Source organism: Copadichromis virginalis, linkage group LG14 (genome assembly GCF_057382275.1).
Source record: "Copadichromis virginalis isolate Kocher_CV1m ecotype Utaka linkage group LG14, C_Virginalis_male_GT1.1, whole genome shotgun sequence".
NCBI lineage: Eukaryota > Metazoa > Chordata > Actinopteri > Cichliformes > Cichlidae > Copadichromis > Copadichromis virginalis.
In genome coordinates, this window is record NC_140631.1 from 33,960,723 (window position 1) to 33,982,950 (window position 22,228).

Genomic DNA, 22,228 nt, shown 5'->3' on the forward strand with positions numbered 1-22,228 from the left:
AAAATAATTGCGTGAACTACATTTTTTACTTGATATTGTGAGCAATATTACACTGATTATTTTTCTTCAAGATGGATCTATCATTGACTTCTTCGATCAACCTTATTTCATTACAGAGTAGAGACCCAAAAATGGCTCGTGTTGCACTGGAGTCCCTCTATAGACTGTTGTGGGTTTACATGATCAGAATCAAGTGTGAGAGCAACACTGCGACACAAGGGTAAAAATCCTTTACTGTTTGCATTTACATTTCTTTTCTTTTTAAGTGTCAGTAAATAACTGTTATCGTAGAAATATCCTATTTTATATTTTATTACAAAACAAATTCTGAACATGATGAAGTGGCGGATTTAGGGAAGATTAAAAAAATGTTTTTAAAAACATTTTGTGGTTTTTTTTAATATTTTTAGAACTGATTTAGACAGATTTAGGCTCAAACCAATACAAGATTTCCAGTAACAGTTGCCTGCAGGGTTATCAGCTGTTTGCAGATGTTATTACGTACAAGCTAAAGCCCACTTGAGGAATTCCAGATGGGTCCAGACAGATATTTGGGTGCTGATCAAGCCCAAAATAAACATGTCTTAAAATGATCTGTCTAATTTGTTAAATGTTTGCACAAAGTCTTTTATTAACTTGCTTTCTTTGTCTCATTTCTCAGTCGACTCAACACCATTGTAACAACACTTTTCCCCAAAGGATCCCGCAGTGTGGTACCAAGAGACATGCCCCTCAATATCTTTGTGAAAATCATCCAGTTTATCGCCCAGGTGAATACACTTGTGTGCTGTACTGTACTGTATGACTGTTAGCAGATGCCATTCGTAATAGAATAATCAGGTTATTTATAACTGATTTGTATTTTATGTTCATTTTTCTGCAGGAAAGACTGGATTATGCCATGAAAGAGATTATCTTTGACCTTCTGTGTGTTGGGAAACCTGCAAAAGCCTTTAGTCTTAATCCTGAGGTACACGTTTGTATAGCAGTCAATTTCATTTGTAAAGGTCCTGCAAGACTGGTAATGGGATGCTGGAAACTGATAACTAACAGGTGACCCTTCTGTCATGTTTAGAGAATGAATATTGGTCTGAGAGCATTCCTGGTTGTAGCCGATAAACTGCAGCAGAAGGACGGTGAGCCTCCCATGCCTAACACTGGTTGCACTTTGCCCTCTGGGAACACACTCCGAGTAAAGAAGACATATCTGAGCAAGACACTAACAGATGAAGAGGCCAAAGTCATTGGTGAGAGAGGCAGACCATGGTCACGAATTCTGAAAATGTCATGCTTCTGCATTTTAAATTATAGGAATTCAATTAAAAATATTCCAGTGAGCTAAAGTAGTTCAATAGGTTTTCCTCTCTCATGTTCCCAGGTATGTCTCAGTATTATTTTCACGTCCGAAAGGCTATTGACAACATTCTCAGACACCTGGACAAGGAGGTGGGCCGATGCATGATGATGACCAATGCTCAGATGTTGAACAAAGAGCCTGAGGACATGATCACGTAAGTTTGCACACATCCCAGCTGACTGGACTGGACTGGACTCATCATTAACTTAACGCTCTTGTTCTCAATACTTGATCAATTTACACTTTGACACAGAAAACAAGACTTTTTAACATAACTGAAATGCGACCTTTTCAGAGGTGAGAGAAAACCTAAGATCGACTTGTTCAGGACATGTGTCGCTGCCATTCCTCGCATCCTGCCTGATGGGATGTCTAAGCCAGAACTCATAGACCTCCTGTCTCGGTGAGTAACCTGATATGAAACAATACATAGAGGACCTGTCATTCATCTGCATAAAAGTTATTCTTCATTTATCATTATTTTTGTTTGGTTTATTTTGTCTTTGTCAGACTGACAATCCACATGGATGATGAGCTTCGACTCATAGCACAGAATTCCTTGCAAAGTCTGCTGCTGGATTTCTCCGACTGGCGTGATGACGTCCTGTTTGGATTTACCAACTTCCTGTTGCGTGAGGTCCAAGACACCCACCAGGGATTGTTAGATACATCCCTTAAATTACTGCTGCAGCTCCTCACTCAGTGGAAACTCACCATGGCTGCACCAGGAAAGACGTCTGACACCTCTAAAATGCACACCACTGAGGTATACACAGTTGTCTTTTACTAACTGCCCATTTTAGAAATAGAAATAAACTAGTTTAGTATTGTGATATTACTACTGGGTAATCAGCTTTTCTTTATTTTATCACAGCTGCCGCAGACCAACTCAAGTCTCAAGACGCCTTCAGAACGAGGTCCACACTCCACTGTGCTGCATGCTGTGGAGGGACTAGCGGTCGTCCTGCTCTGCTCCTGCCAGCTGAGCACCCGCAGACTCGCCATTGCTATCCTAAAAGAGATACGCAGTCTGTTCGTGACTATTGGACAGTGTGAGGTAAAACACAGAAGGAACGCTGAGGAAACATAATATAAGAAAGATATTTTATGTACAGGTTAAAAATGTATGCTTTGCCAACTATAGGATGATGATAAACCAATGATAGAGATCATGGATCAGCTCAGCCCCGGTATATTGGATAGCTTTGTCAACGCTGCAGTCTCTGACACAGTAAGTTGTTTGTACCTCCAGTTTGTGGCACCGCTCCAAAGTAAACCTCGAGATGTTTCTGTTTATTTGCTTCGTGTTTCATTTTCCTAATATTTGTCTTTCGTCACTGTGTTCATTTCACATGGCTCGACTTTCAGAGATGAGTTTTCAGGGACAACCTCAAGCTGTATGGAGAAGATGATAGGATCTGTGAACTTAAAGCTCCAGCAACACTGGCAGTATAAAAAAACCACATTTATTGGCTAACTGTAATGAAAGGACAGTCAGGCAGACCTTTCAGGATTGAGGGAATTTTTTCATCATTGGGCAGGGCAAAACTTGGTTGCACTTTTTCAGCCTAATGCTGTGGAAGTTACCACCTTCATTTTCCACTGAGCACTCTCTGTTGCCAGGGACAGTGAGTCGCCGTAAAACGTGATCCAGTTCATTCTTGTTGGTGCCCCATTGTCAGATGTGTAAATGTATATTATTGGTTGTTTAGTATTTTTTCTACTCTTACCCAGGCGACTTGAAAATGCTGTTTGTAATATGTTTTAAGATGACCCCGATGAAAGCCACAAACCGAAGTGTTGGTGGAGCTTTAGCTTCTATCTGACTGACATAAAAATATAAAAACAAGATTTTTAACCCCATGTAAAATCTGGTTTAGCAAATAATCTTGTAAGTAAGCAGAAAACAGAAGCCAGGTTCATTAATTATCATGTAAAATTAAATAAACAGCTGAGCAACTTCTGGCCAGCTGTCATTTCAGCTATAAGCATTTTTCTGAGTATAATGAGAGTGGCATGCAACATATGCAACATAAAAAAGCTTTTCTAAATATAGTATGTATTTGTCTTGTTGTCCTAATTACTGCCTTATTCACACTGTAATAAATTAGTTTTACACATTGGTCGACAGTCAGAAAGAAGCAGTGCTTTAAGATATATTTCAGGCATGTCCCTGACCTCTGACCCTGCTCTGTCACCTGCTTGTTTGCAGGTCACCCTGCCAGCTGGTCACCACGTGGACCTGCAGTGGCTCGTGGAGTGGAATGCATTGCTTGTCAACAGTCATTATGATATTAGGAGCCCCTCACATGTGTGGATCTTTGCTCAGTCTGTCAAGGACCCCTGGGTGCTGTGCATATACAGCCTCCTCCGACAGGACAACCTTCCCAAGCACTGCCCCACAGCTCTCAGCTACGCCTGGCCTTATGCCTTCACTCGGATGCAGATGCTCATGCCCCTGGTAGACCCAAAGTAAGTGCCCTTTCAGACTACAGTGTGGTCAGGAGGGAACATGAAACACTTCTGTATTTTTATTTTCTGCACATCCCTATTTAATCTTCCCTTTTCTGTTTCTGCCCCCATATTCCAGTTCTTCATTGAGCTTAAAGTCAAAATTCCCCACTGAAAGAATGTGAGATTATAAAGGATCTAATAATATTTCCTTTTCCTTACCAGTAATCCAGTGTACGCAAAGAAGACCAGTACCTCTGGCAGTGGAGATAACTATATAACCCTATGGAGAAACTACCTGATCCTTTGCTTTGGAGTGGCCAAGCCCAGTATCATGAGCCCCGGCCATCTGAGAGCATCGACACCTGAGATCACAGCTCCTACACCCGACAGCAGTGTCAACCTCGATAACAAGGTACATGCCTCCCTGTCCTCTGGCCTTATTAATTCCCTCTGCGCTTTGTCTCTCCAGGATCAGGTGTTCATACTGAGCTTGTTGACTTTAAAACTCAAAGCATCAAATTACAGCAGCTATTTCACATGAATAGAGCATGAAGTCAATGTGTTCTTAAGTGTACAGACACTTATATCAATGCAGCTCTAAGTAATTAGTGGTCGTGGCAGATTTTATGTGTCTGACTGAGCAGTTGGTGTTTGATGTTTCAGGTTATCGGGAGCCCATCTGTGGCTTGGCTTCTGAAGCAGTTGGTTCCACTGATGAGGGCAGAGAGCATCGAGTTGACAGAGTCATTAGTTCTGGGCTTTGGTCGCACCAATTTTCTTGTGTTCAGGTATATCAAAGGTCTATATATTAGGTGCTAATCATTTACTGCTTAACTAAGCAAACAAACTTTCCTTTTTTTTCCTGTGATGCTTTTTTTGTGATTTTCTTTATGGATTAAATATTGCCACAAAACATCTTCAGTTCTGTTTTGTCTTTTTTTTTTTAAATTAACCTGTGAAAAACTGAGAGTGCAATCTAATAGTTTTTCAATAATTAAAGGTAGTGCATTTGTGTGGCTTTTAAAGTGCAGATGAGCAGAGGATTAGAGTTGAATAATACTTTGATGCCTCACATAGCTGTTTCTAAATTGTTTCCTAGAGGTCAGATTTAATAGCTTTTTTAATTGTTTTTGAAAAATGTCATTCTGCAGTTTAATTTTTGCTACTGAACTTCATTTTGTATTTTACATTTATATCACGAGTTTATGTTTTTAATGCACACAGAGAGCTTGTGGAGGAGCTGCATCCCCTTATGAAAGAGGCATTAGAGAGAAGACCTGAGGTATATATGACTCAATTAATAATATATGCAAAATATGCACAATCAGAGAGAATTTATAGCTATGTTAGACTATAATGTAGTATTTGCTAAAGAGTTCATATAGTTTAGAACATTTTATTTTTACAGACAATCTGGTTGTAAAGATGTTCTAATTATGTTTTACAGAACAAGAAGCGGCGTGAACGACGAGACCTGCTGAGACTTCAACTGCTGAGGATATTTGAGCTCCTGGCTGATGCTGGTGTCATCAGTGATAGGTTAGTGTGATAGTATCAGTTGACACTGTTAGCCCAAAAAAAGACTGAATCGCAAAAAGGTACTTAATTACAGAGACGGCTCCCCCAGTTTCATGCAAGTGAGTTTTTGATACAAATAATTGCCATTAGTGCTACAGTTTATAGGTATTTAAACAGAAGTGAATATGTCATTATTGCATAATATTTTCTTGGTGATGTCTCTGAACCGGGTGTCTCTGTGGGGTTTTTTTTTTCATGCCACAGTACAAATGGAGCATTGGAACGTGACACACTCGCCCTGGGGGCTCTCTTCCTGGAATATGTGGATCTGACCCGGATGCTTCTGGAAGCTGAGAATGATAAAGATGCAGAGATCCTTAAGGACATCCGAGCTCACTTCAGTGCCATGGTGGCCAACCTCATCCAATGCGTACCAGGTACTACTGCAACTAGCTTAAATTTAAAGTCCTTTCTTGTCAGACCAGTCACTGCTCTATAGGTCAGACTGATAAATTACTTAGCAGAAAATGTGAAAGTTCTGTATTCCTTTTTATGAGTACCTGGTGTAATCCATCTGTCCATTTGCGAAAAGTGAATTGTATAATAGGTTTCCATTAGGCTGCCATTAGAACACTGCATGAAAGACCAGAGTCTTGACATTGATCTTGATTTGGATGTAGCCCAAGGGGAGTGGATCCAAGAATAGTTCTACTTAAAGACAGTGCAGGAAAGGGCAGGTGATGATTCATGAGTTGCCAAGCATTCACAAGTCCCCACTGAATGGCTAATAGTCTGTCAGGGGACATCAAGAACCTATTATCAGATTGGGAAAATGCACTTTTATTTAGTTGTGATGGGCTTAAGATGCCGGGATAATTTTTGCTGGCTCTAGACTTTTTTAATGAGCAAACCTATAACAAGCTCTTTCATCCCCTCCACCTCCACCTCCAACCCAGTGCACCACAGACGCTTCCTGTTTCCACAGCAGAGCCTGCGGCATCACCTCTTCATCCTCTTCAGCCAGTGGGCTGGGCCTTTCAGCATCATGTTCACTCCTCTGGATCGCTACAGCGACAGAAATCATCAGATCACAAGATATCAGTATTGTGCCCTAAAGGTAATCATAATTAGACTCTAAGTAAATGACTAAGTCACAAATTCAGAATAAGTAAGAAGAATCTGATTGTTTAGTATTCAGCTGTGTTGAATGACCACATTGAGATTAAATGTTATGTCGCATTTCTAGATAAAAAGAAAGAGTTGTTGGTAGAACAGTGGCAGAGTGAATAGGGTTGTCTTGTCTTGGTTGTTTAAACCATTAACATGTGAGCATTCTTGGCTGATGTTCTCACAGGCTATGTCTGCTGTGCTGTGCTGTGGGCCTGTGTTTGATAACGTTGGCCTCTCTCCAGACGGATACCTCTACAAGTGGCTGGATAATATACTAGCCTGCCAGGATCAGCGGGTCTGTAGCCAATACTTTACCACTGTGGTGCATTTAAACAAGGAGCTGACCCAGGAAGCCCCTCGGATAGCTTTCTGAAGCTTGCTTTATAAAAAGCCAGCACTAGTGCTTGCCAACTGCTCAGCATTATCTTGCTGGAGAAGGGCAGTTTTCTTTCAGGATAAACTGATTTTGACTTTATTCCCATTTATGATACAAGATAAAGCACCTGCATGTTTATTTTAGATATTTTTCCTTAGCACAATTTATTATGTGGTTTGAGGAGTTGCATTAACTGGTCATTTATCAACTTCTTTGTAGAGCTCCTAGAACCATGCTACACTGAGACCTTAAATCATTTACTGATGACTGATACAAAGTGTGGAGTACAAGGGAGGGGAAAAAAGAAGAAATTAAATCTAAAAAAGTCTGTGTTGGTGTTTGCTCCTGGCTCAGGTCCATCAGCTTGGCTGTGAAGTTGTCATCTTGTTGCTGGAACTCAATGTTGACCAGGTCAACCTATTCAACTGGGCTGTGGATCGTTGCTACACAGGCTCAAAGCAGGTCGCCTCGGGGTGCTTCAAAGCCATCGCTACAGTCTGTGGCTGCAGGTACAAAATCTCAGATGAATTTTGCATTTTCAGTGATTTTTTTTTATTGGGTCTTCATTAGTTTATCTGTATAGGTTTTTGAAGTGCATTTACTTTGGCTAATTTGGACTGACACTGAATTCTCTCATTTAGCATTACGGTCCATTTTAGTAAGTAAATTAGCCAAAGTCTCAAACTAACAACTCACTATTGCACTGAAATTCTTCACTTGCTTTATCTCAGAAATTGAAACATGCATGAAATGATGTATTTGATATCACTGTGTTGTTCATACAACATTATTGTCAGAGTTGCTCCAGGACTATCATTCATCTTTATCTTCTTCTTTAACTTCTTCTGCTACAATCTAAACACTTAAACTACTCAATTAAGTATCGAGAAAGGATTATAGTATGGGTGAAAAATAGGCTGTTTCACAAACATCATATGTTGGTACGTTTTTTTCGGCAATACTAACGCTTGTTTGCTGCATAACACACCCATTTTGCATATGTTCTGAAACAGTTATAATATTTTTACAGAGTTTTAAAGGGCATATGTGGGTTAAGTATTAAGTATTTCCTATTTTTCCAGTCGATTAAAACAACGTGCTTAGTAAGTTGTGTTGCTAAAACAGCAATAATTACATTTTAGGAACAACACCATAATGTGGATGTTAAATCTTGCAACATGAGCCTCTTACTTTGATAACACTAAATAAGTGATTCATACTCATTTTTCTCTGTTTCTTCACAAGCAAAACCTACCCAAGTGACATAGTAACGCTGCTAAATCTGGTGCTCTTTAAGGCGTCAGACACCAACAGAGAAATCTATGAGATTTCAATGCAGCTAATGCAGGTGAGAAACCTCAGTTTGCTGAGCTCTTTTATGCAGTTTTCTGTGGTTCCAGCTTAAAGGACACATTCTCCCTCTTCCATTTAACAGATTCTTGAAGTTAAGTTGTTTGCATACTCTAAGAAGATCGCAGAGCAAAAGCCAAACAGTATCCTCTATGGCACACATGGTCCACTGCCACCTTTGTACAGTGTTTCCCTACCTCAGCTCTCCTGCCAGCTGGCAAAGATGTACCCTGAGCTCACACTTCCTCTATTCTCAGGTAGATGTTGATGCTTGTAATAGTAATGTAGTTTACTGTAGTTCAGCTTTTCACAGGCTTGTCATCTTCTCTCGGTTTCTTTCTAAATACTACTGGCTCATCCCCCAGAGAAGCAGACCTCTTTTTATGGCCACTTCTGCTAACCACAGACACACAGAGAGCCTAACTTGACTTAGGGGCAACCCCTGTTTAAGTTTAATGCATATGCGGATCAGGATCAAACTGCCAATTATGGTGAAACTGAATGTACAGCATGTGTTTGAGTTTCCTATAAAATGAAAAAACCACAGTGACCACTGTATTGCCTTCCTTCTGCTTGTTCCAGAGGTTAGCCAGAGGTTCCCCACCACTCATACCAATGGGAGGCAGATCATGCTAACCTACCTCCTGCCCTGGCTTGGTAACATAGAGCTGGTTGATAGCGGCCTGCTGCTCCCAATGTTCTCACCATGCTCCTCAAGTTACAACTCTTCTAGCCAATTAACCAGCGCAGGTTCATCACACCCACTAAAAGGCACTGGCTGGGGCTCCTTACAAGCTACATCTATGGTTCTCAATAATCTCATGTTTATGACCGCCAAGGTAACCGCATGCTTGGGAAATATGATTTTATCAAAAGAGGCGTAGGTAATCTGAGATAAACGTAGCTGACATGGAATATGTTCTTTTTTTAACCCCCTGCCTTCCCAGTATGGAGATGATCTACCTGGACCAGAAATGGAAAATGCCTGGAATGCTTTAATCAGCAATGACAAATGGAGCAACAATCTGAGAACCACACTGCAGTTTCTCATCAGCTTGTGTGGTGTCAGCAGTGACACTGCCCTTCTCCCATATGTAAGATATCAAGCCCTGTTTGTAATGTTATGTAACTTTGTTTTTTGGGAGCGGTTTTGTATCCTTACAGTTTCTCACAGAAATGTGTTGGTGTATTTATTCAGATCAAGAAGGTGGTGATCTATCTATGCCGAAACAACACAATCCAAACCATGGAGGAACTGATATTTGAGTTACAGCAGACTGATCCTGTGAATCCTGTGGTGCAACACTGTGATAGCCCTCCTTTTTATCGATTTACAGCCACAAGCAAGGCTTCTGCAGCTGCTTCAGGTACATCTTTTGAAAAAGCTTGCACATATATATTTTTTGTTTTTTGTTTTTTGTAAACCACCATTAAAATTCCCTTCTGGGAAAGATCCAAATTGTGCATGTGAAGCAGTGTTGGAGTTTAGCCTCACTTGATTTCTGATTAATTTCTAGGCACCACATCAAGCAGCAATACTGTTGTTGCAGGCCAAGAAAGCTTCACTGATACAGATGATACCAAGACTTTAAAGGAGAATGAGGAGAGGTGCAGTGGGCAAAAATGTCTTTAATTGTGTGATTGATTTAACGCAGTGTTATCAACACCCTACCCTATTATCAAAAAATCTTTTTCTGTGACTTCAGGCTTACTCATATAATACGAGCACATAATCGTCTGGAATCGCGCTACAGCAACAGCTCGGGAGGATCTTATGATGAAGATAAGAGTGAGTATTTTTCTGTACCAAGCACCTAAGAAAGAAAATGTGATTGTAATGGTTTTGATGAGTATAGAATATACAGCCTGGTTGGAGGGTACATTGGTAATCAGCCATATTCCGGTGATAATTTATGAGCAGTGCAAAGTGGCCTGGGGCTTTTTAAGAGACTCTGTGATAATTGGCACTAAAATACAAGGAGTTGAGCCTAGGGCCCCCACACTGCTGCTAGTGACCCAAAAACAGCTTTGTTAAACCCTCTTAGCCTGTAATGGTTCTAGAGATAAATGTGGCTAAACATAATCTGACGATTATTAAAAGAATCCTGGAAATTAGTTATGACAACTATATTTCAAAACTGAAGTTCTTTTTTGTGTATTTACATCATGAACAATGGGCTCTTAAACCATACAGGTGAACCTTTGCCACCCTATGCTGACTGGCTTGTGGCTGTTATTGAGACCAACCAGCCCCATCCTCTGCCCATGCCTCTGACTGGAGGATGTTGGGCTCCACTAGTGGACTTTTTACCAGAGACCATTACTCCCAGGGGACCACTGCACAGGTTAGCTGCTATAACCTGCTATGTTGTTTCTAAATGAATTTACTGTAATAGTATTCATCTGTATCCACCACAAAAAAGTTTTTATTTAAATCTATCTTAAGAAATTGATTTTCTTAGGATATGAAATGGTGTTTCACTCAGAGGGTTAATAGTGTGAATGTTTGCTTATTATAGGTGTAACATAGCGGTCATCTTCATGACAGAGATGGTCGTGGACCACAGTGTGACCGAGGATTGGACCATGCACCTACCTTTGCTGCTACATTCACTGTTTTTGGGTAAATTCACAGTACAATCAGTCTTCTCTTTAACAGCTGTAGTATAATGATTACATATCTAATGATGCACTGTAGAGTTGAGTGAAAAGTGCAACTCAGAGAGAATCCCTAATGTTCTCTCTGTAATATTGTAAGGTTTTGATCTTACTGTGTTACTTCGTCCCAGATGACCATAAGGAGTAGCTGAAATTTAAATTGAATTGACCGTAAAATAGACTTATTTGTCCAATTATGTTGTTTTTATTCAAGGCATGGATCACTTTCGTCCAGAGGTGTTTGAACACAGTAAACGACTTCTTCTCCACCTGCTCATCGCATTGTCATGCGACAACAACTTCCACACTATTGCAGCGGTCTTATTGCAGACACGTGAGATCAATGGTACCAAGACCCTCACCTGCAAACCAAGCATTCAGATGGAGTACTTGCCTTCAGGTAAGCATCTGCCCTTTTCAAGTATAAATACATTCACTCTTCACTGAATGGTTAAAGTAGACCTAGATGAGGTTGACTGAGCAGCTGGCCCTTTGACATGCGGATCTTGTCTTTGGCTAATATAAACTCGAACATTAGGAAGGAATGGCTAGCATTCCTTTCAGACAATAGATAAGGTTCTTATCTTGAGAGAAAATATTTGGATGCTGTGCCAAAAGCAATATGGAGCCCAGAGCACATCAAAGGTCTTGATTAAAGCATTCCATTCTGCTATTTTTATCCACTTTCCCAAATTGGGGCCATCTGCTAAAGCTTGCATGGCTGGCTTTAGCTCCTCTCTTAGCTGATAAAATGTTTTGCAAATGTCTTCACATTTTGAAAGTATTTGTTGTCCATTTGACCATATGAAAAAAGAAAATGTATATCCAATAAAAATGTATTTTATTAGCAATAAAAAAAATGCTATAACAATAGTTTAAAAGCGAAAGTAAACATGCTTTATACAACTTTCTTTTATATGCGTGTTATGTTCATGTGTAATATGTGGTTTCTTACACAAAGGTTTGGCTTTTTGTTTATAACAAAAGAGTGGTTAGCTTTGCAGCAATAATAATAGGAACTACTGGATCTACATCCATGAAAATGTTTTAGCACAAGTCATGTGCTCACAACAGCATCTCTTCTTCTTGCACTGGCTAAATCCATCTGTAGCTTAAAGTTGCAGTTAGGTATATGAAATCAAACATTCATAAAATATATACCACTGTAACTTGTTTGTAATCACACACCTGTTTCTGTGATGTGTTCAGGAGGTTTTGACTTCCTGCGGGAGTGTCAGGCATCCCCCGGGCCAGACTCGGGTTTGAGTTCTTCGTCTACGTCATCCAGTTTAAGTTTGGGGGGCAGCAGCAGCAACCTGCCAGAGATTTCACAGGAGGTGGAAGACCTGGTGGCCTCCAATAAAATGAATGACAAAACCAACAAGCTAATTGAGTTTTTAACCACAAGGTATGGACACAGATTTGTAATTCTTCCGTTAGAGTCACTCAGCAAATGCATGAGTTTTTACACTGTAGTTTTGCAAACAGAAAAAAATGTATGGCTGCATGTATTAAAATATTGCTAGTTATGGGCTTGATATGGTGATAAACTTCTTATATTTCTGGTTTTTGGTTCCCACCTAGTGGGGCTGCTGGATAATGCAATTTCTTATAAGCATAGCTTAGATCTGAGATTTAAATATGACTGGCATTTCCCACGATTAATTGAACACACTGTAAATTTAAATTAAAACTGTCATCTTACAAAACTAATTAAAAAATATTTAGGATTGTATTAATTGACAGGCACCTTATGCTGGACTTGGCACTGTTAATTTGAATGATTCAGAATATAGTTTGTTTTCAGTAACTAAAAATGATTGTTTTATAGAGCATATGGACCTCTGTGGTGCCATGAAGACATTTCACCAAAGAACCAAATTTCAAAAAGCACTGGGCAGCTGACGAATTTTCTGCGATATGTGGTATCTGTGTTCAAAGAGTCCAAGTCAGGTAATTCTGTATGCCCGTAACAGTAATTCTTTCATTTTCTTTAATTTGATTATCTCTTAAACATTATGTGTAACTGAATGACTTTCATTTACACATTTCTGTCTGTGTCTTTGTCAGATTTCCATCTGGAACAGCAGCTTAGCGACATAGCGCTGCAGACAGCCTTGTGTAGCTCATCGCGTCACTACGCTGGCCGCTCCTTTCAGGTGTTTCGAGCCCTTCGCCAGCCAATATCTGCCCACGCTGTGTCTGACCTTCTCTCAAGGCTGGTGGAAGTCATCGGTGAACATGGAGAAGAAGTGCAGGTCAGAGCGCCATGTGTATACTTGAATGGTGCCAGTTTTTATGTGGGGATTTCTTGTTTGCATCATTTATGGTGTCAAATGTTGGTCGTCCGTGTAGAAAATTATACTATTGTATGTTAAATTATTAAATTGTATTATCAAAATACAGTCTAAAAATCTATGTGTGTCTTTTTTTTCTGCCAGGGCTATGTGATGGAAATATTACTCACGCTGGAGTCAGTGGTGGATAACTTGGCTGAGTGTCTCAAAAACAGTGATCTCATGGCTATTTTGACAAGGTTTGTGTCTCCTCTACATGAATTTATGTTCAAAGATGGTATTTCTGCCCAAATATGTAGTGACTTTAAATTATTTCTCCATGCTATCATCACAGAGCCTCATCCCCAGAATTCCTCACCAGTTTCAAGCTGCTATCTAACAGGAAGAGCACAGGGCAGCTCAATCTCAGGAGAGAAGAAAGGAGCAGACATCAAAGGAGCTCCTCTGTTCCCAAGAAGTTTGGAGAGGCAGACCGGTGGTCTGATCCACCACGCAGTGCCACACTGGACCGTATCCAAGCCTCTGAACAGCAAGCTCTGTTAGCTAAGGTTCGCAGCTCATCCTCATCTAGAGACAGTGTGACTGACCCAACAAGCATCAACCACCCCAGCAACCTGCTAGCCACCATCTTCTGGGTGGCAGTGTCACTGATGGAGTCAGACTTTGAGTTTGAGTATCAGATGTCTTTAAGACTGTTGAATAAGCTGCTGGCCAACATGTCACTGGACAAACAGGAAAACAGAGAGAAGCTGGAGAAGCTGCATAATCAGCTAAAATGGAGCACCTTCACTGGGCTGCAGCAGCTCCTTTTAAAGGGTTTCACCTCCATGTCTACAACCGATCTCACGCTTCATCTCTTATGCCAACTGACTCCTGTGTCGCGAGTGCCTGTTGTGGACACATCACAAGCCATAGGTATAATGTAGGAATCAATAAATAAGTGGTTTTAAAAGTAAACAGTGGACGGATAAACTTTACATTTATATATTTATATTTTTTGTACTTGTACAAAGACACATGCTTTGTGACTTTTTTCCAAAATTTTATATTAATGTCATTTGTTTTGTTTTTCGGGGGGGTTTTTTGTCTACTAGGTTTTCCTTTGAATGTTCTCTGCCTGCTCCCTCATCTGGTACAGAACTTTGATGGCCCCACACAGTTCTGTCAGGAGGTTGCTGAGAGGATCGCACAGGTTTGCCATTTTTATCCCTTTTTTTCATTTCACAAATTTCACATCTTAAACTAACACACCTTTGTGTGTGTAGGTATGCCTTGAGGAGAACAACGCCAAGCTTTCCAACCTTGCTCATGTCATGGCTCTGTATAAAACCCACTCCTACACACGAGACTGCTTCTCTTGGGTCAATGTGGTGTGTCGATATCTTCACGAAGCTTTCTCGGATATCACCCTGAGTCTGGTCACTTATATGGCAGAGGTGTGTACAGCTGAAAGGTACTAAGTCACAATTACAGTGTGTTAAAAGTACTATGTAAAGTGAGTTTTCTCTTTTCTTTTCTTTTGTTGTTGTAATAGCTGTTGGAGAAAGGTCTCCCAAGTATGCAGCAGACCCTTTTGCAAATTATCTACAGCCTCCTGAGCCACATGGACTTGAGTGTAATTCAAGCCAAACCCTTCAACATAGAGGTGCTCAAGACAATAGAGAAATTTGTCCAGGTGAGTTCAAATGGTCCTTTTTTTATCGGGAATGTATTAGTTTGAATATGCAGTGACTTTATGTGCCATCGAACATATTTTAAAAATAGAATAAGTTGACAATTTTGTAGAAACTCACTAACATATACTTTGCATGCGCATGTGCTCAGTTCAAATCTTTAGCTGAGAGCTCTGCGTAAGAGTCTTGTATTCCTTGCTCTTTTTCTTAGTGCTCATGTGAAAAAAAAGGAAAAAGCTGTCTTATGTCAGCGCTGTAAATTTGTGGACACACCCAATCTATAAACAGTCTGCTGTTCTGCTATGGGCCAAGCCTCTGCTTATTCTCATATGGCATCCATTTCCCTTTAGTACCTCTGTAACTATAAATAAAACTACATGAAAACTGTGTTTTTACATCTTGTGTTGCTCTTTGTCTGCACATACAGGTGAAGTTGTGTGTGTTTCTGTTTTTGCTGTAGACTGTTCATTGGAGAGAAGCACAGAATATACTCAAGCTGGTGGTTTCTCGATCGGCCAGTTTGGCACAGCCTTCATTTCCACAAAGTGACCTCTCCTACGAGGACATCAGCCGTGTCTGGGACCGCTCTTCCAAGGCCTTGCCTGGGAAAACGCTGGATTTCCACTTTGACATATCTCAGGTTAGAGGCCATTTCTTTGACTTTCTTTTCACTGTGTGAAAGTCCTTGTTGTTCTTGTGAAAAGAAAGGTTAATCCTTGAAATGTATGCTCGCCCCTGTATATTTCCCTGTATTTTCCAGGGTGTGGTACTTGTTGAGGTTGTGTGGAATCTTTTAAAGGTCTTTGGAAAGGAAACATTTCTTCCCCTTCCTTAATGGTGATATTTCTTTTCGACCAAACCCTGTGAGATTAGCTTGAAAGCGTGAAAGGTAAACACAATTAGTCAAGCAGTGCAGAGCTGGAAAGCGATGTAAAAGATACAAGGAGAGCGGCGTATGTGTGGGAACCGAACAGGGAGCTGTTTGTGTAGTTCATGAATGGCAGGAAATGATGTCAGCTTTTTGCTGCCGTCTTTGTATGTGAGTCAGGGAGTTGTAGTGAGCAGCCAACAGGGTGGCTTTAAACTTTAGACATACTGGGCACACCAGTGATAGTTGTTATGATATTCGGACATTTTAAGATTGAGTATAAAACCGAGAAAGTTGATGTTTTGGGTTTGGGTTTTTTTCTTGAATGTCAAGTGGAATAAAAGCTGTGACCACTTGTAAAAAAGCAATCAGCCTATCTTGACGTGTTGATTGCTTTACAGTCATTTTGGAACTGTGAGCCTAGACGAAGCAGGAGCTGTCAAGGAGCCTGAGTAATGGATTGACTAAGCAGAGAAAGACTTTCTCTTCTTCCTGCTTTTGCTCATTTTAATTTTGTCCTCACAATTGTTTGTTTGTGTCGATTCTTTCAGACGCCAGTGATTGGTCGTCGTTTTGATGATCTCCGACGCACTCCAGGCCAGGATGTGAAGAGCATGACAACAGCAGTGACCCACAGCACCTCCTCTACCTCCTCTGGATCCACTTTAAACAACGTGTTGGTGCCAGTCAGCTGGAAAAGGCCTCAATCTTCTCAGGTGAAAACTTATTCCCAAGGGGTCAATGTGTAAAACTGTTAGGATTTGACAAATGAAGACATTGCATGTAATTGTATTTCATTATGCAAGACAATCACAACGCAGGATGTATTTGATGCACATGCTGTGTTTGAGACGTCTTCATCCTGTTTATTCCCAAAATTTAAATCCCATTGTATATCCAAATAAGGGGAAATGCATGTTGATGCCAGGCAAATATGAGACTAAATTTTAAAATGGTAGGATACTCAAACAGATACAAAAGTCAAATGTTCACAAAAAACTATAATGTGGATCAAATTAAAGGGATTTATTCACAATATTTGGGTGTTCTCTTTCCCTCTGCAGAAAAGAACACGGGAAAAACTGGTGAATGTGTTGTCTCTGCTGGGACAAGAAGTGGGGCTCACAAAAAATCCTTCAGTAAGATATACTTTATGTTGTCCGTTGGGAAATTCAGCACTCTGAACTTTTTTTAATCATGGATTTTAAAAAAAAATAACAATTTTGCCTTTTTTTTTGTTTTTCTTTGTTCATTGTTCGGTATAGGTGATTTTCTCAAGTTGTGGGGAGCTGGATCTTATGGAGCACCAGCCTAGCCAGGTATCCTCTGATGACGGGACTCGGGAACCAGAAAACACAGATGACACCACCTCAGAGCAGCAGTTCAGAGTCTTTAGAGACTTTGACTTCCTGGATGTTGAGCTTGAGGATGGAGAGGTGAGTCATGGGATGCTTGGTAGAATAATTACTTATACTTTAGATGTTAAAGTAGATGTAAAACAAGAGCAGTAAGAAAACCTTATAAAGACTGTAATGAGGATTTTCCACTGAGGAGCAGTACTGTGTTGGGTCAAGTCTGCCTGCTCTGTGTAACAGGGTTTCTTTTTCTGTGTTTTTTTTCTATCTGTGCTATCTAGGAGCTACAGGTAAGTTTAGTTGTGTTACATTTTTATTTGCTGTGTTCTATGAATGACAATTTGCTTGTGCAGATATTTTAGTCGACTGACGGCAAAGAGTAGAAAGTGTGCATGCATGTTGTGTTAGTTACAAAACTGATTCTGCAATGTCCCTGTATTAGAGAGTAGAGTATTGGAAACACAGCATGTTATTCTTAGTTCTCTCACCAGGCTTATCATCATGGTCTAGTAGTTGCTATTGAAATATAGGGTATCTTAAAGCCCGTTTTACCAGATTTACCAGTACTTGATCTCACACTGGCACTCAGCCTAAGTGGTTATGTGACTGTGGTTATCAACTCAATAACTCAAACCAGGGCTTTCCAGTCTAGCTACAAGTGTGTTTACACAAAAGGGATGGTGTTGGCAGCATCTGGCCCAATCAGAAACATTGACAGGTCTACTAGCAAAAGAGCAACTAATCTTACAAGGAAAGACAAAACTGTGATATTAGGAAAATACAGAGAGGTCAATTGCAGAATTCAGGCTGAAACAATAGGCCTGCTGCAGACATATTGGTAATGTGAGTGTGTGTGAAAGGAACCGTGCGCTTTGTACAAACACATTTTAAGTGCTTCAGTCAGTAAGCCCAGAAAAGATTTTTAATGTTAAAGTCTTGACTATGTGAAGTCAGGAAGCAAAGCTGGCACTATGTAAGTTGACAGACTTATCAAGCTGTAACATTAAGTGACAGAAAAAACTGATGGGTTTTAATTGTTATTCCATAAGTTATCATAATGTTTATTAATATTTTTTTATCATATGATTGACATAAAGTGAATACATTTAATCATAATTTTCTATAGTTATATGGCTATCTGGTCAACATCATATGATTTTCTAAAGCAAGCCACAGTTGTTCATATCATGGAGTGTTGGCTCCATCTAGAGACTCAGTGGAAGAAATTCTGCTCAGGTTTAACCCTCCATCACACTGAAATCCAAACAGTAAATTACCTTTGCTAATTGTAAACATTTAAACTGTATTATTTGCCAAGGATGTAAGAAAAAGCTGTTGTTACTTCTTGAGACTCTGAAATGTACTTAGTGTGGTTTTTAGGCTTCACTAACACCATATTTTCAGGAAACTCGATCGAAAAAACCTAAATGATTAATATGGGCAAGAAATGTCAAAGTCAGAGCCTTTACTGTGACAGGTTTTAAACTAATCGTAGTTGGATATGCTTGTTTTGTCTGTTGATGTGGAGCTTTGGTGGAACGTGAGAGTTGGCTAGCATCCATGGAGTCACGCTTGAAAATCACTCTGTATTTTTTTTTAAAAAAAAGACCAAAGCAATTAAAGCCTGTTAATATTTGAATTGTGACCATGTTAAGGAGGGCTTACTGCATTGAGCACCGCTGTTCCTTCCTTTTTTAGCTTTGAAGGGAAAAAACTCTCCCATAAACTGTCCCCTCCCAGAACCAGCACTGCATGGTTGTGTAAATGTTGGTGTGAAGTATGTTTATGAAGTTTGTGTTGAAGAAAAGATTATGCTGTGCTACTTGGTACTCGGTATCTAACAGATGTTTACTGTTGCAGGGAGAGACTATGGACAACTTCAACTGGGGTGTGCGTAGACGCTCTATGGACAGTCTGGACCGAAATGACCTGCAGCCTTTGGAGGAAAGTCAGATGTCCAGCAGCATGCCCAGCCTCAGCAAGCTCGCTCATGAAGATTCAGACGAGTCATCTGAGGAGGATTCCCTGACCACCAGCCAGACACTCTCCCACTCACAGCTTGTAAGTTTATTCATTTGTGTTATAATAATTGAAAATCACAATGAAGGTAAAACCTCAAATAACAGTTAAAACCAACTGTAACAAGTAAAAGGGATTTCAAGGACAAACTCTTTATATCTTAACAATTCAAGAGTTTTTTTCTATTGTGCCACTCTCTGTGCCAAGCTGTATAGGGTTTAAAAAATGTCTTTCTCTCTCAGATTAAGACTTTTCCTCTAGTGTCAAGCTTAGGGCCAGATTTTCAAGTCTGAAAATATAATGGGCCTTTCTGTCACATTCTGTCTTGTTCCATTACCTTTCTGTTATTCCATGACAGAAAGAGCCATTCAGCATTAGCTAAAGGTTGCTAAAGTTGCCGTAGCAGACTGAAACCTGTGGGTCAACACAGCCGTCATCTTCACCTCTTGCTTTTGAGTTTTAAGAAACTCCACTACTGTCGGTGATACAGTTTCAGACGATTTTGCTGTTTTTAGTTCAGTGCCGTTTATTTTAAAGATTCTATTAAATGTTTCTTTGTCTCTTTTTCAGACTGTCAGCCTCTCTCCAACTGCAGAGATGAGTAGCATTGACTCTCCCTCTCCCTTCTGCGATACCACTTCAGCAGATTCGACTCCTCTGAGCACCAAAAATCCAAGTTTCGAGGTCCAACAACCAGAGGACTCGAAGCACCGGGTGAATAAGGGCTTCAGAGTGTCTGAGATTCTGGGAACTACTAATTCCTATCGTAGTTCTATAATAGAGTTCTTTACTAATTTTGCTAAATAGGAGCTGTTCTGTTTTCTCGTGTATTGAATGTTAAATGTGCTTTGGGTTAAGGCAATCATAGGTGTTATTTTGCAACACTGTGACTTTTCTACATTTCCTTTCTTTAGAGTAGAGCATGAGTGACCTTTTCTTGATATTTCAGTAGTTGCATGCAAAATCATAAAAAAACAACTAAAATTGACAAGCAGGTGATCTAAAGCTTTGGGCTCCGGGCTATTTCTTGTCTAACTTTAATTGTGGCAGTTTGTCTGGGGATGTGAGGGGTTGTAGCCAGCAGTAGAAACAAAAAACATTTCTTTCTTTCCGTATCTGTCTATTTAAGGCAATGTGTATGCCTATTGCTTCTGTGTGGGTGGCTGTAAGCAAAACTAAAATCTCTCAGCATGTGGAAGGTCAGAAAAGGTTTACACATTGCCTGTTTCAATCTCTGAGTGTGCAGAGCCACGATGCTGGCTAAGTTCAAATTTTTTATCCATTTAATTGGCATAATTTTTGCACACTAAATTGACCAAATAAAAGAAAACACCACAAGGAGTGTCCATAGGGTCCCATGGCAAGGTTAGTGTTACTGTTTAATAACTAAAAATAACAGAGGGAATACATTTCATGCATGCTGCTTCAGTATTTGTTTTGTAATTAATTACATTAATATTTCCAGTTGTCAACTGTCTCTTCTGCTTTCTTTCAGCATGAGATGTCACAAGAAGATGATGACAACATTGTCCATGAGGAGGACATTTCTCTTTCCATCACTGAGCTGCCCCCTGAGTATCACTGTGGTGACAGTTTGACAATGGATATAACTAACAATGATTACAAAGGAAAACTAGATCTTGAAGGCTGCTTACCAAGGTACCTATTGCAACATTTAAATATTTAGCTATAAATAAAGTGTCATGAAAAATGCACTTCTCCTAAGATGTGGCCATATCCATTCAGTCTTGCTGAGGAAGAGCGAGATGACATGCCGGAGTCGCGTTCTTCACCACCACCGTCACCTTTCTTCTCTGCCATCCTTGCGGCTTTCCAGCCAAATGTGTGCGATGATGCAGAAGAGGCTTGGCGAAGCCACATCAACCAGCTTGTGTCTGACTCAGATGGATCCTGTGCCGTCTACACTTTTCATGTGTTTTCCTCACTTTTTCAGGTATTATAGCTTGACCCTGCAGCCAGCCTAATCCCAAAAGACATCAGCGCGACGTGTAGTATGAGATGTCAAATTGTATAATTAAACCGAAAGGTTAACAGGATTAGCTATAAGGCAAACTGACCTTTCAGAAGAGGACTGCTTAATTGAAAATTAGAGTCACTCCGTAGATGCTCTCAGCTTGAAAATCTCCTGAGATCCATTAACCGGTTGTTGTTCACTTCACTGACCAAAGCTGACAGGGCAACATTTCAGAAAAATTGAATTAATGAAGGATGCACTAGTGCCTTAAATTATGTAGGCGGGATTCTAGTGGTGTTACAGACAGCATGTTTTTTATGTTTTGCAGAATATCCAAACCAAATTTTGTTCTTTGACATGTGATGCCGTCAGTTACCTTGGTGATGGCCTGAGAGGACTAGGATCAAAGTTTTTGAGGTCTTCTCAGATGCTGACATCATGTTCAGAGTGCCCAACACTTTTTATTGATGCAGACACAGTAAGTTGCCTGACATTTAGCGACTTCCAGTGTATTTCAACAAATTTAATGACAAATTGGTATTTTTCCAGATCATGTCTTATGGACTCCTTGAAAAGATGAAATTTAGTGTGTTGGAACTTCAAGAATATTTTGATACTTACAACAACAGAAAGGAGGCAGTTCTCACAGTAAGTGGTTCTTATCGTGTGCTTGTCACTCTAGATGTCACCTGTATGTTGTTGCTGAATTATTTAAATTGACCTCTGTTTTACACAGTGGTTGAGCAACTGTAAAGCTGCTTTTCCCAAGAGTGCTGGGGGTTCGGTGATAACGTGTCAACCACTGGAGCATGAGGAAAAGGTAATAATAATTATTATAAATATATTTATTTGAGCATCTCATGCTATCATATCAACAGTGGGATAAAGTAAAGCAGTGGGTTAGTATTTACTTTGGCTTAGATACTGCATTAAGCCAGTGTACAACCAAAATAATTGTTGATTATGTACATTTAACAAAAACTGAACTGAACATATGAAGGATTCCATTTCATCTGATCTTTCATACTGTACTTTCTGCATTGGGATTACTGTGTGATACTGTAGCTCTGTGAGTGTTACCTCTAATTCTCTTGCACTTTAAGTTTTTGACAAACTTAAGTTGATGCACGTCACATTTAATATTTCATATCCAGTGTG

The 22,228-nt window shown here is 40.0% G+C and overlaps 1 protein-coding gene across 5 annotated transcripts in view; it reads left to right on the forward strand.

The window, feature by feature from the left end:
- The window catches only part of frya (furry homolog a (Drosophila)), a 50,410-nt gene that overhangs the window by 25,601 nt on the left and 2,581 nt on the right, over positions 1 to 22,228 (forward strand). For 4 of the 5 annotated variants that reach the window (XM_085430551.1, XM_085430553.1, XM_085430549.1 and 1 more), the window contains exons 12-58: positions 117 to 220; positions 662 to 770; positions 884 to 970; positions 1,076 to 1,247; positions 1,379 to 1,511; positions 1,653 to 1,760; positions 1,868 to 2,123; positions 2,232 to 2,414; positions 2,502 to 2,588; positions 3,570 to 3,829; positions 4,034 to 4,223; positions 4,475 to 4,599; positions 5,036 to 5,093; positions 5,259 to 5,350; positions 5,594 to 5,766; positions 6,286 to 6,446; positions 6,684 to 6,794; positions 7,230 to 7,384; positions 8,121 to 8,223; positions 8,311 to 8,482; positions 8,808 to 9,064; positions 9,173 to 9,319; positions 9,424 to 9,592; positions 9,743 to 9,833; positions 9,932 to 10,014; positions 10,420 to 10,570; positions 10,745 to 10,848; positions 11,098 to 11,283; positions 12,093 to 12,291; positions 12,715 to 12,836; positions 12,954 to 13,141; positions 13,325 to 13,419; positions 13,515 to 14,095; positions 14,275 to 14,372; positions 14,446 to 14,616; positions 14,715 to 14,855; positions 15,314 to 15,493; positions 16,273 to 16,437; positions 16,786 to 16,860; positions 16,987 to 17,157; positions 18,937 to 19,137; positions 19,666 to 19,809; positions 20,591 to 20,754; positions 20,842 to 21,049; positions 21,399 to 21,548; positions 21,620 to 21,718; positions 21,807 to 21,890. In XM_085430551.1, the coding sequence (XP_085286677.1) occupies positions 117 to 220; positions 662 to 770; positions 884 to 970; positions 1,076 to 1,247; positions 1,379 to 1,511; positions 1,653 to 1,760; positions 1,868 to 2,123; positions 2,232 to 2,414; positions 2,502 to 2,588; positions 3,570 to 3,829; positions 4,034 to 4,223; positions 4,475 to 4,599; positions 5,036 to 5,093; positions 5,259 to 5,350; positions 5,594 to 5,766; positions 6,286 to 6,446; positions 6,684 to 6,794; positions 7,230 to 7,384; positions 8,121 to 8,223; positions 8,311 to 8,482; positions 8,808 to 9,064; positions 9,173 to 9,319; positions 9,424 to 9,592; positions 9,743 to 9,833; positions 9,932 to 10,014; positions 10,420 to 10,570; positions 10,745 to 10,848; positions 11,098 to 11,283; positions 12,093 to 12,291; positions 12,715 to 12,836; positions 12,954 to 13,141; positions 13,325 to 13,419; positions 13,515 to 14,095; positions 14,275 to 14,372; positions 14,446 to 14,616; positions 14,715 to 14,855; positions 15,314 to 15,493; positions 16,273 to 16,437; positions 16,786 to 16,860; positions 16,987 to 17,157; positions 18,937 to 19,137; positions 19,666 to 19,809; positions 20,591 to 20,754; positions 20,842 to 21,049; positions 21,399 to 21,548; positions 21,620 to 21,718; positions 21,807 to 21,890 (7,263 nt within the window). Of the gene's footprint in view, positions 1 to 116; positions 221 to 661; positions 771 to 883; positions 971 to 1,075; positions 1,248 to 1,378; positions 1,512 to 1,652; positions 1,761 to 1,867; positions 2,124 to 2,231; positions 2,415 to 2,501; positions 2,589 to 3,569; positions 3,830 to 4,033; positions 4,224 to 4,474; positions 4,600 to 5,035; positions 5,094 to 5,258; positions 5,351 to 5,593; positions 5,767 to 6,285; positions 6,447 to 6,683; positions 6,795 to 7,229; positions 7,385 to 8,120; positions 8,224 to 8,310; positions 8,483 to 8,807; positions 9,065 to 9,172; positions 9,320 to 9,423; positions 9,593 to 9,742; positions 9,834 to 9,931; positions 10,015 to 10,419; positions 10,571 to 10,744; positions 10,849 to 11,097; positions 11,284 to 12,092; positions 12,292 to 12,714; positions 12,837 to 12,953; positions 13,142 to 13,324; positions 13,420 to 13,514; positions 14,096 to 14,274; positions 14,373 to 14,445; positions 14,617 to 14,714; positions 14,856 to 15,313; positions 15,494 to 16,272; positions 16,438 to 16,785; positions 16,861 to 16,986; positions 17,158 to 18,936; positions 19,138 to 19,665; positions 20,461 to 20,590; positions 20,755 to 20,841; positions 21,050 to 21,398; positions 21,549 to 21,619; positions 21,719 to 21,806; positions 21,891 to 22,228 lie in introns of those variants that run through there. The other variant, XM_085430552.1, reaches the window with a different exon arrangement.